Genomic DNA, 14,895 nt, shown 5'->3' with positions numbered 1-14,895 from the left:
TGTTTCTTCTTTCCAAGACAGAGTCTTGTTCTGACGCCTATGCTGGAGTGCAGCGGTGCAACCTCAGCTCACTGCAACCTCTGCTTCCCAGGTTCAACCAATTATTGTGCCTTCACTTCCTGAGTAGCTGGAATTACAAGCGTGTCCCACCATGCCCAGCTAATTTTTGTATTTTTAGTAGAGACAGGGTTTTGCCATGTTGGCCAGGCTGGTCTCGAACTTCTGACTTCGAGTGATCTGCCTGCCTTGGCCTCTCACAGTGCTAGGATTACAGGCCTGAGCTACCATGCCCAGCCTCTAACAACTAATTTTAATGAGTATTACTGGACTAGTCTACAGGTTCACTGAAAGAAAGGCTACCTGTGAAGATGTATTTAATTAGCTTTTGCCCTCATATCTCAATTCTGCCTTCATTACAGCTCTGTGCTCAGTTTTTCCATCTATGAAATAAATACGGCCATATCTGTCCCTGGAAGAACTATGCCAAAAGATTTTAAAGAGACAGGCATCATTTGAAGGCAGTATTATTTTAAAGTATCAATATTACATTTCTTGCAAAGAGCTGCTGAAAGTTAGTTCTCGGTTTTTTGCTCTTTTAATGAGTTTATTCTGTCAATTGGGAAAATATCAACTTCAAAATCTAAATATATACCATAAAATGTTGCGACAAATTTTGAGTTGAAGACAGCAGTACAAACTCATGTTGAGCTGTGTACACACCTACAATAATAATTACAGATGTGTACATATGTATGGGTTAATATACCTACGTATTTCTCAATTCTGCTGCAAACAATGACATCCCAGTAGCAACAAGCACATCTAATGCCCAGTTCTTGGTTTCTAAGTATGATTCTCCAACAAAAGGAACCAGGGCTCTTTGGAGGAGGGGTTGATTCTAGGGATTCTAGCATTGGGGCAGGGAATATACAAGATGAACCTGGAGCATCTTGTAGTGCCAGAAAGCAAGGAAGTGCTCAAAAATCAAAAGGATGGGCACATCAAAGGGACATAGCAGCCAACCTGGCAGAACTCCTAATAGCCAAGCTGGACAATTTAAGCAACAAATACTGTGTTACCCAAAATACAAAATATACATGAGTCCATACTGATATAAACAAATTAGAGTGGGAGGGAGAGACAAATTTCCCATATGCAAAAATTCCAAATACTACATATGGATATTTCCACTTTCAGGAGGTTGAATGTAATCTTCCCCACCCACCACCTCCCATGACTGGACTTAGTGACTGTTTTCCAAAGAATAGAAGTATGGAAAGGGAAAATAAACAGTAATTTTCAGCAGCAAAAAGCAACACACACTACCTTAACCAAGTGTCCAAAGTTAATAAACCATCAAGCTGATAGCATGTAACTCCTGACATGATGCAGTGAGAAGGACCTTTACCTCTGGTATTCTTCCAAAAAATCCATAACCCCACTCTAATCATGAAGAAAATATCAGACAAACTCAAACTGAGGCACATTCTACAAAACACCTGATCAGTACTCCTCAAAACTGTCAAGTTTATGAAAAAGAAAGACAGTGGAACTATTACAGACCAGAGACTAATTAGGCATGACGACTAATTCAGTGTGGTATCCTAGACTGGATCCTGGAAAAGAAAAATGACATTAATTAAAAAACTAGTACAATCTGAAAAATAAAGTCAAGTTCTGTTAATAGTAATTACCAATATTGGTTACTTAGCTTCTGACAAATGATTCACGGTTAAATAAAAGGTTAACACTAGGGGAACTGGGTGAGTGGTCACAGAAGCGCTCCATGTATCTTTGCAACTTCTCTGTAAATCTAAAAGTATTCCAAGTTTTTTTAAAAATCTGAACATAAAAACTGTTTCTACTGATTTTTGTGTAATTTGTGATCATGAATTATATTTTATAAAGATATTCTGAGTTTGTCCTTTTGAGAAAGCCAATGCTGCTAACAAAATCCATGAATTAATTATAAGTGTAAAGTTACCTGGACAAGTATTTCAATAATAAATATTGATAAACCATTAAGTTTTTTTTTTTTGTTTTTTTAAAGATAGAGTCTTGCTCTGTTGCCCAGGCTGGAGTGCAGTCGCACGATCTTGGCTCACTGCAACCTCCACCTCCTGGGTTCAAGTGATTCTCCTGCCTCAGTCTCCTGAGTAGCTAAGACTACAGGCATGCGCCACTATGCATGGCAAATTTTTTCTATTTTTAGTAGAGATGGTGTTTCGCCATGTTGGCCAGCTGGTCTCAAACTCCTGACCTCAAGTGATCCACCCGCCTCAGCCTTCCAAAGTGCTGGGATTACAGGCATGAACCACCATGCCTGGCCGATAAGCATTAATTATTAATAATGGCTTACAAAACTGTATCTTTTATAAAGTTTTGAAATAAAGAATCAATTGAGGATTCCAAACATTTAAGAGGAAGCCCAGTTTGCTCACTTAGCCACAAGGCATACATGTGCCTTGTCTCAGTGGAACAGCTGCCACCAATTCAAGTTGGAAGATACTAGGTTCCTGGCAATGACACATCTCCAAAGTTAGGAACATGGCCCTTTCTCCAGAACATATTTTTCCTTCTGCCCTGTTCTACCTGTAATGACTTACAAAGAACCGCCTCTCCCTATGCTGTCCTTCTCTGACTTTGAAAGTCATTTCATCTTAATAACTTTGGCCATGGGTTATACCCAAAGGATATATATGGCTTGAGGTCCTGGGCTACGGAAAGGTTAACAACCAGTAGTCAGAAAAGACCAGTCTAGGAACATAACTGAGCATTCCAAGAGATTGAAAAGTTTTCCACATTCATAGACATCTTCAGAAGCTGTTGAAATTTTCTGAGATTTGCTCTAAACATATGGTAATAATTTTCAATGTAAATAAGAGATCTACAAGAGGCAGTTATTTATATCTTGCCTTTTCCATCCCTTTGGCTCTAGTTAAAGGGATGCTTTGATACTGAAAAGCAGTATCAAGCACAAATTTTAGTAAGACCACAGTTAGTAAAAGGTTATAGTCTTTAAAAAATCTATAATAAGAAACAAGTGCTGGGAAATAAATAACAAGGCATAACAGCAAATAGTGCCTTGATGTATTATGTTAAGTATCTTTTCATTTATCTCATTAAATCCATCTTTTCTCCAACTTAACAAAGGTTATAGCAAAAGATAACATTTGTCATGTGAGTAGCTCATAAAATAGGAGTGGCTATGCTTCTGAATCACATTCACATCACCTTCTAGGCATATTACATAATACTCAGCTATCCTGGATTTGCTCCCTATGAGGTTATCAGCTGATGGTTCCAATTTTACAACTGGAAAAATGGAAACCTTGTCCTTGTAAGTAGTCCTAATAGAAATGGGACTTACTCATATGCTCAACGGGCTACAGAGAAACAACATATTATGTTGTACTTTAATGACATATTATGTGTAATTAAAATAGAAAAAGAAAAGTCCGTTCCTTCTAGGCATAAATGTGTATTTAAGTAATAATTTCCCCATATTTCCAAATAAGATAATGTTGCATAGACCTTATGAATTTTATATTTGATCTTTTTGGTAAATACGGTTGTGAAAATTGAGTTTATATTCTTCTTTTCAAATATTCTCCGCTTAACAAGCACTTGTTTTTGATATTGGTCAAGACGTTTGGCATAATAAGTTAGGAAGCAATGCCGGAGAAGATACCTGAGAAGACAAGTGTGCCCTCCCCTATCTCCCTCACTTTTTTTTCTTTGAGGTTTTAACATCAAGATATAAATTATTGTAAGGTCTCAAAATAATCCTTTCACAAAAATAAGACAGTTTTATGTTGTAAAAACATTAATTATTTGTCAAAGGTTATGTTCTTCCATCTTCATCTGTCACCAGCTGTCAGCATCTCCTTTAAAGATCGGTTTTTTCTTCATAATGACACCTGCATGCAGCTCGTTGGCTGTCCAGATATGGTTTACAACCCAAATGTATAACACTGTCAAACAAGAGTTCCACTGTTGTTTCACATGCTGCAAAATAAGAAAATGGGATTACTGTTGGGCAACTGCATTGCTCTCTTTTCACCTATGTTACACATTACGGCACAGCAACAAGCATATCCCTCGTGAGCACTGAAATGTATTCTAGATGAAAGTCACCAAACCCTCACAAGCTGTAGCATATTTACATACACACATGTAGATATCTACAGACTTCCAGTTTTAGTCTCTTTATCATGCATCTTACTTTTTGTATGCATTCAACTGTTCAACCCAATTTTTTTTTTTTGAGAGAGTCTCACTCTGACACCCAGACTGGAGTGTCATGGTGCAGTCATAGCTTACTGCAGTCTCCACATCCTGGGCTAAAGGGATCCTTCCACCTCAGCCTCCTGCATAGCTGGCATTACCATGGCCAGCTAATTTTTAATTTAAATTTTTTAAATTTAATTTTTAATTTTAAACAGATACCACCACACCCAGCTAATTTTTTTTTTTTTTTTTTTTTTTTTTTTAAGTGGCGATGAGGTCTCACTATGTTGCCCAGACTGGTCTCAAGCAATCCTCCTAACTTGTCTTCCCAAAGTGCTGGCATTATAGGCGTGGGTCACCATGCTTGGCCCAATTGTTTAAACTAGACAAATAAGAGTCTTTTAAAATAGCACTGATTAATCAGTGTTAACTTTCTTTTTATTTGAAAAACATAATCACTAAGAGATACCTGATAATACTCTTAAATTTGCATTTTAAGAAAAAATGTTTTAGGTGCGGAAGAAACAAAGTGTAAAAATTGAAACCTCAAAACATTTCATTATGGCCAATGGCTTCTGAGGACTGATCATACATCAGTTAAGAGGCTTAAAGTAAACGGAATCCAATCTCTTTGACCAATGTCCTAATTTGACTTGGGGATATGGGAGCATAGAAATCAAAAGTACTTTTCCCCAGTCAGGTTTGTTTGTTTGTTTGTTTGTTTATTTATTTTGAGACAAGGTCTCACCTCACTCTGTCGCCCAGGCTGGAGTGCAGTGGCATAATCTTGGTTCACTGCAACCTCTGCCTCCTGGGTTAAAGTGATTCTTCCACCTCAGCCTCCTGAGTAACTAGGACTACAGGCACCTGGCTAATTTTTGTATTTTTTGTTAAAGGTGGGGTTTCACCATGTTGGCCAGGCTGCTCTCAAACTCCTGGGCTCAAGTGATCCACCAGCCAAGGCCTCCCAAAGTGCTGGGATTACAAGCGTGAGTCACCGCACCCGGACCAGTCAGGTTTTTAAATTTTTTTAAGACTGTGAAAAGGTGATTTATTTACTTTTCTTATTCTAAGAAACCTGAAACATCCAGGTGAGATTATCTTAACATGTTACACTAAAAGAGATATAGCACAGAGTGACTTTTAGTTATACAAATACTTTTAGTTTCAAAATATTCATGTTAAGGAAGAAACTTGTCATTACAAAATCTTAGCATTTTCAAAGTTCTCCAAAAGACGGTGCCATTAAGAAACAACCAACCACAGAAGTGGAGAGGCTATGACTATTAAATAGGAGGTCACACGATTATTGGTTTCACATTCTTCTTAAATCAGAAAACAGGAAATAAATCCATCTATGCTTCAGGTTTACAGCTAGTTTACTTTAGCCAAAAGCTGCAAAGGGAGACAGAGGCTGTGAATTCAAGATTACCTGCAGCAGAGATTTCTTCCTTGACATGAATTATTAGGATATTAGAATCAGGGCTATAATATGAGACTATTTGGAGAATACTGTGTAATAGACAGAACACAGATTTTAAAGTCAGGCTAAATGCTCACTTGGGGCAAGTTACTGTTTTCTAAACCTTCGTTTCCTTCCTTGAAAAATGGAGATAACACCACCTACCTCTTTAGGTTTCTGTTGGCATCAAATGAAAACATGAATAAAATATCTAGCACAGTATCTTATGGTAAGTGCTTAAAATGTTATTTTCCTTTCCTGCCTTGCCTCTTCTGATTTCAGTGTATGATATGTTCTTTGGCTTGATAGTAGAGAAATATTATAACTATTAGTATTTGAATGGTGATTTATTTGTATTTCCACAAATACTTCGTTTCATCCTTATGACAACTCTGTGAGGTGAGCATCATCATTCTCCTTTTAAAAATGACACCAAAGGGCCCTTTCCCTTTGCTAGTTTGGTTTTGTATCTCTTCACCATAATACCTCATGGCAGTGAGTACAACTATATGCTGAGTCCCATGAGTCCTCCTAGTAAATCACTGAACCTGGGGGTCATCTGGGGACCTTCCCAACAGAAACAGGTAAAGACAAGTCTTCTAGAAATTCCTACTCCAAATCCAGTGTGCAATACTCTTAAATTCACTGATGGTATGGTCTGAATGTTTGTGTCTCTTCAGAGTTCATGTTGAAATCCTAACCTCCAAAGTGATGAAATCAGAAGGTGAGGCCTTTGGAGGTGTTTAAGTTCAAAAAGATGGTGAATGTGATTAGTGCTCTTATAAAAGAGGCCCCAGAGAGCTATCTAGTCCTCTCCACTAAGTGAAGACACAGTTAGAAGGCATCTGCTGCGAACTAGAAAATGAGTCCTCATCAGACACCAAATCTGCTAGTGCCTTGATCTTGGACTTCCCAGCCTCCAGAACTGTAGGAAATAACTTTCTGTTGTCTGTAAGCCACCCAGTCTATGGTAGCAGTCCAGACGGACTAAGACAACTGAAATCAGAGTTTCAAACATTAGCTACTTTAGGTTGTTACATGATGACTGGAGATATATTTTAGGGTACAAGGTAGATGAATTCTTCTCTCTCTTGGCCTTAGACACCCCTACTCTCCCAAGGTTTCCTAATGCTTTTTGCTTCTGTGACTATAGATCATTTTAGATTACAAAATCATCAGCTCCTCACCTCAGAAAATTGAAGTCTGTGTCACAATAGATAATATATGTGAAAGATTTCTATTGATAAACCCTATACTAAAACATAAAGCATTTGATAAAACTTTAAAAAGTACACTCATCCCCAAGCCACCAGAACATCCTTACCCTGAACATGCTGAGTAAGTCCTAGTGTTTTCTGTACATCTCGGCAGATCTTGGAGAGGCAATATTGGAATTCCTCATCACAGTCATTCTTGCTTTTGCCACAGGTCTCATAGCACCTGTCGTGTTGGTTGCAACACTTTGTCAGGGAAGGGATACCAATGTTAAGCTGCAAAAGGCATTTGGATGGATTACTGTCAATGAAATGCAAAACTCCTCTGCTGAAGTACCACATTCAAATAGATTAAATAGGCATAAATGATAATGACTGCTGTATAGATAGTTCCAAAATCCATTTCTGCCTACAAATATTTTCCGTGTTATAAATCTCCCCATTACACTTACCCACACCCACCCATGTTACTCTCTCAGCCATGCCTCACTGCTTCCTACTGCACAGGTAACACTACAGTTACCTGTCAGTAACAAAACTTCCATTTGTCCAAAACACAAAACATAAGTTTTAAAAAAAGAAAGATAAATCTAAGTCCATTAAAGATTCTCCAGGGGCTAGGCAAGTATGATTTTTGGATATTCAAAGTGTTTTGTGGCCTCTCCTTCCAAATAAAATTTACTTTATGTGAAATATCACAGAAAACTTTCCTACAACTCAAATTTTATTGTTTTTTGATCTTTAAATATTTCTCCATTCCCCAAAGATACTATTACTCTGAATCTATAACTTCAATTATTTTAAATAACTTTATACACAAAATCCTTGTGTCTAGGAATCATTCTCATAAACATTTTTTCCCCATAATACTTGGCTTAGATCCAGTCTCTCCTACAACAACCACACAGCTATCCCACTTAGTCTTGTTTTAATGTAGAAAATATGATTTATCTATACTTTTTCCCTCTAAGTAGTATTACTTCTGTACTCCAAACTTTTCAACTATGTATGTGATAATATTAGGAAATATCACTTAAATAGTATGAACATCTATAAGATTCAAAAATAAAACAACTTTACTTCATTTACTTTGGTTAGGAGTTTTGCCAAAAAGAATCTAATAAACCTGATCACTCTTATACCCAGCTAAATTATTTGTGAATCTAAGAGCATGCTGATAGTCTTATATCACCAAAAGTATTACATGATTTACCAGTTATAAAACTTATCAAATAAAAGACAATATTTACATGAACACCAAACAGTGGAGAGCCACATCCATTCGGTGGGGAGGGTTTATAACCATAACGTGGGAAAGGCTTAGATCCTATAAAATATAAATGGTATCATAATTAATTTTCAAATATGATAAAAATAAAATAAATACTCAAAAAGGTCAATACGCTACATTAGTCTTAGAAATATTTAATATTTACTTGAATGCTAACATAAGTGCATATGTCTTTATTCTGATGAGCATTAAGAACGCTAATTAGACTTTTTATTTCTCCTGTGGTGAGGAATATATACAAATGTACACATATATACATATACACATATATAGCAATTCATAAAATGTAATTATTTGTAAGCCTATGCCATACGAAACATACAAAAGCTTATCCTGGACTTCTGGAGATTTCAGAGGTCACTTCCCAGATAGGGTTCATATGTATGAAAGATAAACCCAACCTGTTTTCCTGTACATTCTAACACTTTGTTTTTTAAAGCTAAGATAGTATCTTCCCAATCTCCCACAAATGCTTTATTGCATACAAACCTAAATAACCATTAACCAACCAGTTTACTCGGGCAAAGCCTAAGGCTAAGGAAGACAAGGTCATCTGATGATCATTTAATAACCTTAGTACTACAAGACATTACAGGACCACACAATCTGCCTGCTGCCCTCCCACTTGGTCAACCATTCCACAAATATACTCCTTTGCCATCTAAGGAAAAAGTTAAGAGGCATACTTGGTGAACTACGGTACTCCAGAAGTACTGCAGTTCTAATGAAGTACTTCCAAAGAACAGAAGACTTGGAAGGCTAATGCTCCCCAGTAGCATCAAGTGTTCAGCAACAAGGAAAAAGATGACATTATCATAGCAATCTTAAACTTTGGAAGGTACTTCAGAAACATCTCACCTCATTTAATACAAGCTTACCTCAGAGATACTGCAGGTTCAGTCCCAGACCATCACAGTAAAGCCAATATAACAATGAAGCGAGTCACACAAATTTCTTTGGTTTTCCAGTGCATATAAAAGTTTGGTTTACACTATGCTGTAGTCTATTAAGCACTCAATAACACTGTCTAAAAAAACCAATGTACAGACCTTAATTTAAAAATAATTTATTGCTAAAAAATGCTGACACAGATACTAAGTGAGCACATGCTGAGGGAAATATGGTGCCAATAGACTTGCTCAATGCAGGGTCGCCGCTAACCTTCGATTTGTTAAAAAACAAACAAACCACAAATAATTGTGAAGTGCATTAAAGCAAAACACATTAAAATGAAGTATGCTTGTATAGAAATCACTTCAACCAACCAGTCACCTACTGTCTCTTTGAATGTTTCCCACAACCCTCCTACATCAAGAAATAACCTATTCTACTGTGAAATGACATCAATTGTTAAGACATTCTTCTGCCTTCTTGTAAGTTCTACCTATAAACAATCCTCTGCCCCTTGGGGAAACAGAAAAATAAGCCAACTCCCTATTTTACACAATAATCCTTTCAAATATTTGGGGCTACAATTTATCTTGCCTTCTAAAATGAGATATTCCCAGGTATTTTACCCTAAGACATGGCAATTTCCAAATATGACCCCACAGTTGGATACATATGAGTGACACAAAGTATTCTACCAATTTTCGTTTAACATTTATTGGTAGGAGACTTAAATAAAGACAAGGTTACCCTCCAAAAGTAAATTGAGGGTAAAAAAGCAACTCTTTCAGTAATCAACCATCAAAATAAGTAACCCCTCAAGGTAATAATTGAAAAATGGTTTCAGCTGGGCTCACGCCTGTAATCCCAGCACTTTTGGAGGTTGAGGTGGTAAAACTGCCTGAGCCCAGGTTTTTGAGACCAGCCTGGGCAACATGAGAGCCTGTCTCTATTTAAAAAAAAAAAAAAAATATATATATATATATATATATATATATATATGAATTTTTAAAAAATAAAAAAAGAGAAAAAAATAAATGGTTTCAGTGACTTGCTCAGAAGTTCCATGCTCAACTCAGGTCACTATATACAGCCTCAAGAGAGTAGTATAACCTCACGAAGATATAAAGCTATAGCCTGGACTGGGAGCGATGGCTCAAACCTGTAATCACAGCACTTTGGGAGGCCGAGGCAGGTGGATCACCTGAGGTCGAGGGTTTGAGACCAGACTGACCAACATGGCGAAACTCCATCTCTACTAAAAATACAAAATTAGCTGGGCATGGTGGCACATGCCTGTAATCCCAGCTACTCGAGAGGCTGAGGCAGGAGAATCTCTTGACCCCAGGAGGTAGAGGTTGCGGTGAGCCAAGATCGTGCCATTGCACTCCAGCCTGGGCAACAAGAGCAAAGCTCTGTCTCAAAAAACACCACCACCACCACCAACAACAAAAAAACCTATAGCCTGCTCTAAAGGAACAATCTATACAAAAAGGAATGGTTAAGATGAGTCTAGAAAAGGGAAGGCCAATGATAGCACTTAGGTCTTGTTTTTCCAACCCTGTCTATCATAAGGATGGGTCCTTAACTTCCCTTGGAAGATGAGGGTAGATGACTCAAGCTATCACAGAGAAGTCACCGTGATTCTTCAACTCCTACTTTTAGTCCTTCATTCATTTTTTTTTTTTTTTTTTTTTTGAGATAGAGTCTCGCTTTGCCTCCCAGCAAGCTGGAGTGCAGTGGTACGATCTTGGCTCATCGCAACCTCTGCCTCCCGGGTTCAAGCGATTCTCCTGCCTCAGCTTCCCGAGTAGCTGGGACTACAGGCGTGCATCACCAGGCCTGGCTAATTTTTGTATTTTTAGTAGAGACGGGGTTTCACCATGTTGGCCAGGCTGGTCTCAAACTCCTGACCTCATGATACACCCACCTAGGCCTCCCAAAGTGCTGGGATTACAGGCTTGAGCCACAGTGCCCGGCCCGGTCCTTCATTCCTAAGAAAACAGTTTATGACTTGGCTTCCTACTTATAAGGGCCTACAGAGGAAGGACATACTAACTACTTGGATGTCCAGTGGGCATCTCAAACTTAAGCTGTCCCTCCTGACATTCACCTCAAATTTGTTCCATTCACAGTTCCCTGTTTTCAGTTAATGGTAACTCTATCCTTCCAGATGCTCAGAGCAATAATGTCAGCCATTGTTGCTTATGTTCTTGCGTTCTTATACCCCACATTCAATCCAACATATATCCTGTTGGTATATCCTGTTGACTTTACCCTCAAAATATTCAGAATCCAATCACTTCTTACCATCTCTACTACTACCAATCCCACTCCAAACCACAATGGATTACTGCTATAAACTCCTAACTAGTTGCCCTACTTTGGTTCCCCTGCCCCACACTAACCCTCATAATCCAGTCTCCACACTGAGCACAAGTGATCTTATTAAAATATGTTAGATCATGTCTTTTTCTGCTCAGAGCCTCTCCAAAGACTTCTCATCTTTTTCAGAATGAAAGCCAAAGTCTATAAAGCCTATGAAACCGTGTATAACCTGGTCCTCCCATGATTTCTCTGACCTCATCCTCTTCCTATTCTCTCTTCCTTTCTTCCTTAACCTATTCCTCTTTGCTGTTCCACAGACACTGCAAGTCTGCTCCTGTACCAGGGTCTTTGAACCTGCTCTTCCTGCATGTGGATGCCCTTTTTCCTGACACTAGTTTCTCTTTTACTGCTATGGTTTGAATGTTTGCATCACCCCAAAATTCATGTTGAAACATAATCACCAATGTGATGGCATTAGGAGGTGGGACTACTGGAGGTGATTAGGTCATATGGACAGATCTCTCATGAATGGAATTTGTGCCCTAAAAAAGTGGCCCTAAAGAGCTGCCCTGCCCCATCCATCACCATGTGAGGACACAGCTAGAAGGTGCCATCTATGAACAAGGAAGTGGACCCTTACCAGACAATGAATCTGTCAACTGCTTGATCTTGGACTTCACAGCCTCCAGAACTGAGGGATAAATTTCCATTGTTTATAAGCCACCCAGTTTAAGGCATGTTGTTATAGCAGCCTGAACAGACTAAGACATTCACCTTCTCAGCAAGTCTTCCCTGACCATACTATTGTAGCACATATGACCTTCTAACATACTGTATCACTAATCTACTGATTTTATTATGTCTCCCCACCCTAAAATGCAAACTCCTTGAAAGCAGACATTTTTGTGTTTTGGATTCCCAATGCCTAGAACAGTACCTGGAATACCTTTGTGATGAATTTTTGCAATAGGTATGTGATGAATTAATGAACAGAAGACTTGGAAGGCTAATTTCCATGGCGGTTGGAATATTCATTATAAATGGAGATCATCCATTGAGAAACCCTGCTGTTTACCCTAAAGCCTCTTTTGAGTTTGGTGAGCATTCATCAGCCTCCAAAGACTGATCACTTCTAGCTTGTCACATCTCTTTAAAATACGGCACCTCAGACTGAACATTGTAGGGTAAGATGGGCTTTTTAGCCTTTTGTGGTGGATAAAGTACTTGTATTAAAACAGCCTAACATAGTATGTTTCAGCTGTGCCTCACTGCTAACATCGACAGTAGTTTAAAAAAAAATCAGTTATTTCTAAAATGGACTTTTTAATACCTACTGCTAGAGGCTTAGCACCTTTGCAATTTAATTTTGAGCCTAAATATAAGATTGTATATAGTAAGATTCAATCTTGTTTGTTTCAGTTCACCATTCTCGACTGCTCAGCAGTTTTTAAATCTAGAGCTATTCACCCAGTGTTGCCTGTTGCTCCCAGATATTCACAAATTAAGATGCAGATATTAATCAGGACAGGTGTCCACTACAGATGAGTCCTCTCTCTAAGCAGCGGTGAAGTCATCAAATCATATCCAGTTTTTCTCACAGGAGTATCATGAGAAACTATATATTTATCTATAGTTTTCTTTGCCCTAACACACTATAAACCTCTTCACAGCTCCACAGACAGAGATTTTTGTGTTTTACTAACTGCTGAATCTCAAAGTAGAACATCTGACCCACAGTTGGGACTCAAATATTTGTATAATGAATAGGAATGACTAAGTAAAACTGTAACATTTGCGTCAGGAAAGGCAACCATTTGATCCTTAAATTATGCACTTAATCCTCCTCACAAGTTCTACAAGAACAAAAACATCTTTATGAAGCATACGTTTAGCTGGCAACATTTAGGCACAAATTTAAGAAGCAATGAAACATGTCTCAGCACCTGTTCAGCGCTTTAAAGTACACAAGATACAGTTCATCCTTTACTTCTATTAACATAAAACTAGAAATTATCTTGAAAATTGCAGGCAGCAGGTGGCATCACAGCTTTACATGATATCAGTTCCTTTTAAGTTCACCTCTACAACCAGGTTCCAACAATGAAGTCACTGAATCCCCTATTATTTTCTGCTGCCAGCATAATGAGACTCTAACCTTAGCTAATCTTATTGGAAACACGATCTCCCAAGTGCTATTTTAACATTTTCAATTTCCAAACGAAAGTCCAATATTTTTCTGACCTATTAAAATATTTAAGCACTCAAAAATGTGCTACAAAAGAATCATCTGTCTGAAATACTGATTTGATCAGTACTCATACTGCCACCAAACAAGTTCTCAGGTTCAAAGAGAAAGTTCGAAAAATATTAAAAGAGTAAACGAAAATAACTGTATTAACGTTAACCAACAATGAGGAGAGGGATAACTGATATCTAAGGAAAGGAGAGTTATCGGAACCCTTTCTCAACACTCGAGTACACCAAGTCTGTACAAAGGTCGCAAGTTATTGTCTGTGGGTTTGCAGAAAAAAAAAATTTAATATCAATTATAGAGAAAGTTAATACGGCATGGTTTTTAAATTCTCAGTTTGCTTCGCATGTTCATCCAATTTACGGAAGCAAAAACTGAGCTAAAATCAGTCTGTTCCACTCCATTCCCCTGATTCCTACGTAAGTTCTTGGGCAACTTGGTGCAATTGAGGGGGGAAAAGGTAATTCAGAAGCAACGCAAATGGAACGGACAGTACACTCAGGTGACCTCTCACATTCTAACAATAGTGGTGTGAACTTGTACCCAGCTTGCTCAATCACAAGAACCGCAAGATTCTAGCAGTGGTTAAGTTTTTCCACAGCCGAAGGACACCGTCAAGGTCTGCCTTGCATCTGTCACTCACACCTCCAGGACCTCCGTCACCCCAATCCCCCGAAAGTACGAGCCCTCGCTGGGCCCGGGTGCCCCCTCACCGTCACTGCATTTATACTGGCAGAGACCGTCCTCGCCTCCCAGGAGGTCCAAGGCGGCGTTCAGGTACGTGTCTATCTTATGAACGCCGTTCCGGATGGTCTTCAGGGTGGCCCTCCAGTCGGTGGTCTGGGCCTCCTCCTGGCACCTGACAACAGCGGCCATGAGGAGGAACAGGAGGGTGAGCGCGGGGCGCGGGAGCAGGGCCATCCGCGCAGCGCGGGGCTCTACGGGTCCCCGAGCTGCGGCGGGGGGCGCGTCCCCACAGAGCCCCCGGGACGCGCTAGGCGGCGGCGCGGTCCCCGTGCTTTGCCGCCAGCTCCATATCCACGCCTCCTTCCCGGCTGGCCGGCAGGGCCTCGTTGGCTTTACGTGAACCGCCTCGGGGAGGCAGCGCCGTCGCGGGGACGCGCCCGCTCACCTGGACCACCGCGCCCGCTCACCTGGGCCAGCGACCGTCCCTGTGCGCCTGCGCCGAAGCACGGAGCGTCAGCGGCGCACGGGAGGGGCGGGACGCGCA

General features: G+C 39.4%; 2 protein-coding genes across 4 annotated transcripts in view; both read right to left on the bottom strand.

The window, feature by feature from the left end:
* CASP6 (caspase 6) overlaps positions 1–14,895 on the bottom strand; it is a 252,125-nt gene that overhangs the window by 20,577 nt on the left and 216,653 nt on the right. For 2 of the 3 annotated variants that reach the window (XM_050791040.1, XM_050791041.1), the window contains exon 1: positions 1,564–1,648. The exons of the other annotated variant lie outside the window; for it this stretch is intronic. The gene's annotated coding sequence lies outside the window, so the exon portion shown is untranslated. Of the gene's footprint in view, positions 1–1,563; positions 1,649–14,895 lie in introns of those variants that run through there. 3 annotated transcript variants of the gene reach the window in all.
* On the bottom strand, positions 584–14,858 carry PLA2G12A (phospholipase A2 group XIIA). The gene is made up of 4 exons (XM_050791050.1): positions 14,378–14,858; positions 8,157–8,233; positions 7,017–7,182; positions 584–4,008 (listed from the first exon to the last, which is right to left on the bottom strand). Exons 1-4 carry the CDS (start codon positions 14,583–14,585, stop codon positions 3,890–3,892), a joined length of 570 nt encoding a protein of 189 aa, XP_050647007.1. The 5' UTR covers positions 14,586–14,858; the 3' UTR covers positions 584–3,889.

This window comes from Macaca thibetana, chromosome 5, assembly GCF_024542745.1.
Source record: "Macaca thibetana thibetana isolate TM-01 chromosome 5, ASM2454274v1, whole genome shotgun sequence".
NCBI lineage: Eukaryota > Metazoa > Chordata > Mammalia > Primates > Cercopithecidae > Macaca > Macaca thibetana.
The sequence above is the reverse complement of the archived record's forward strand: the minus strand, read 5'-3'. Positions and strand labels throughout refer to the sequence as shown.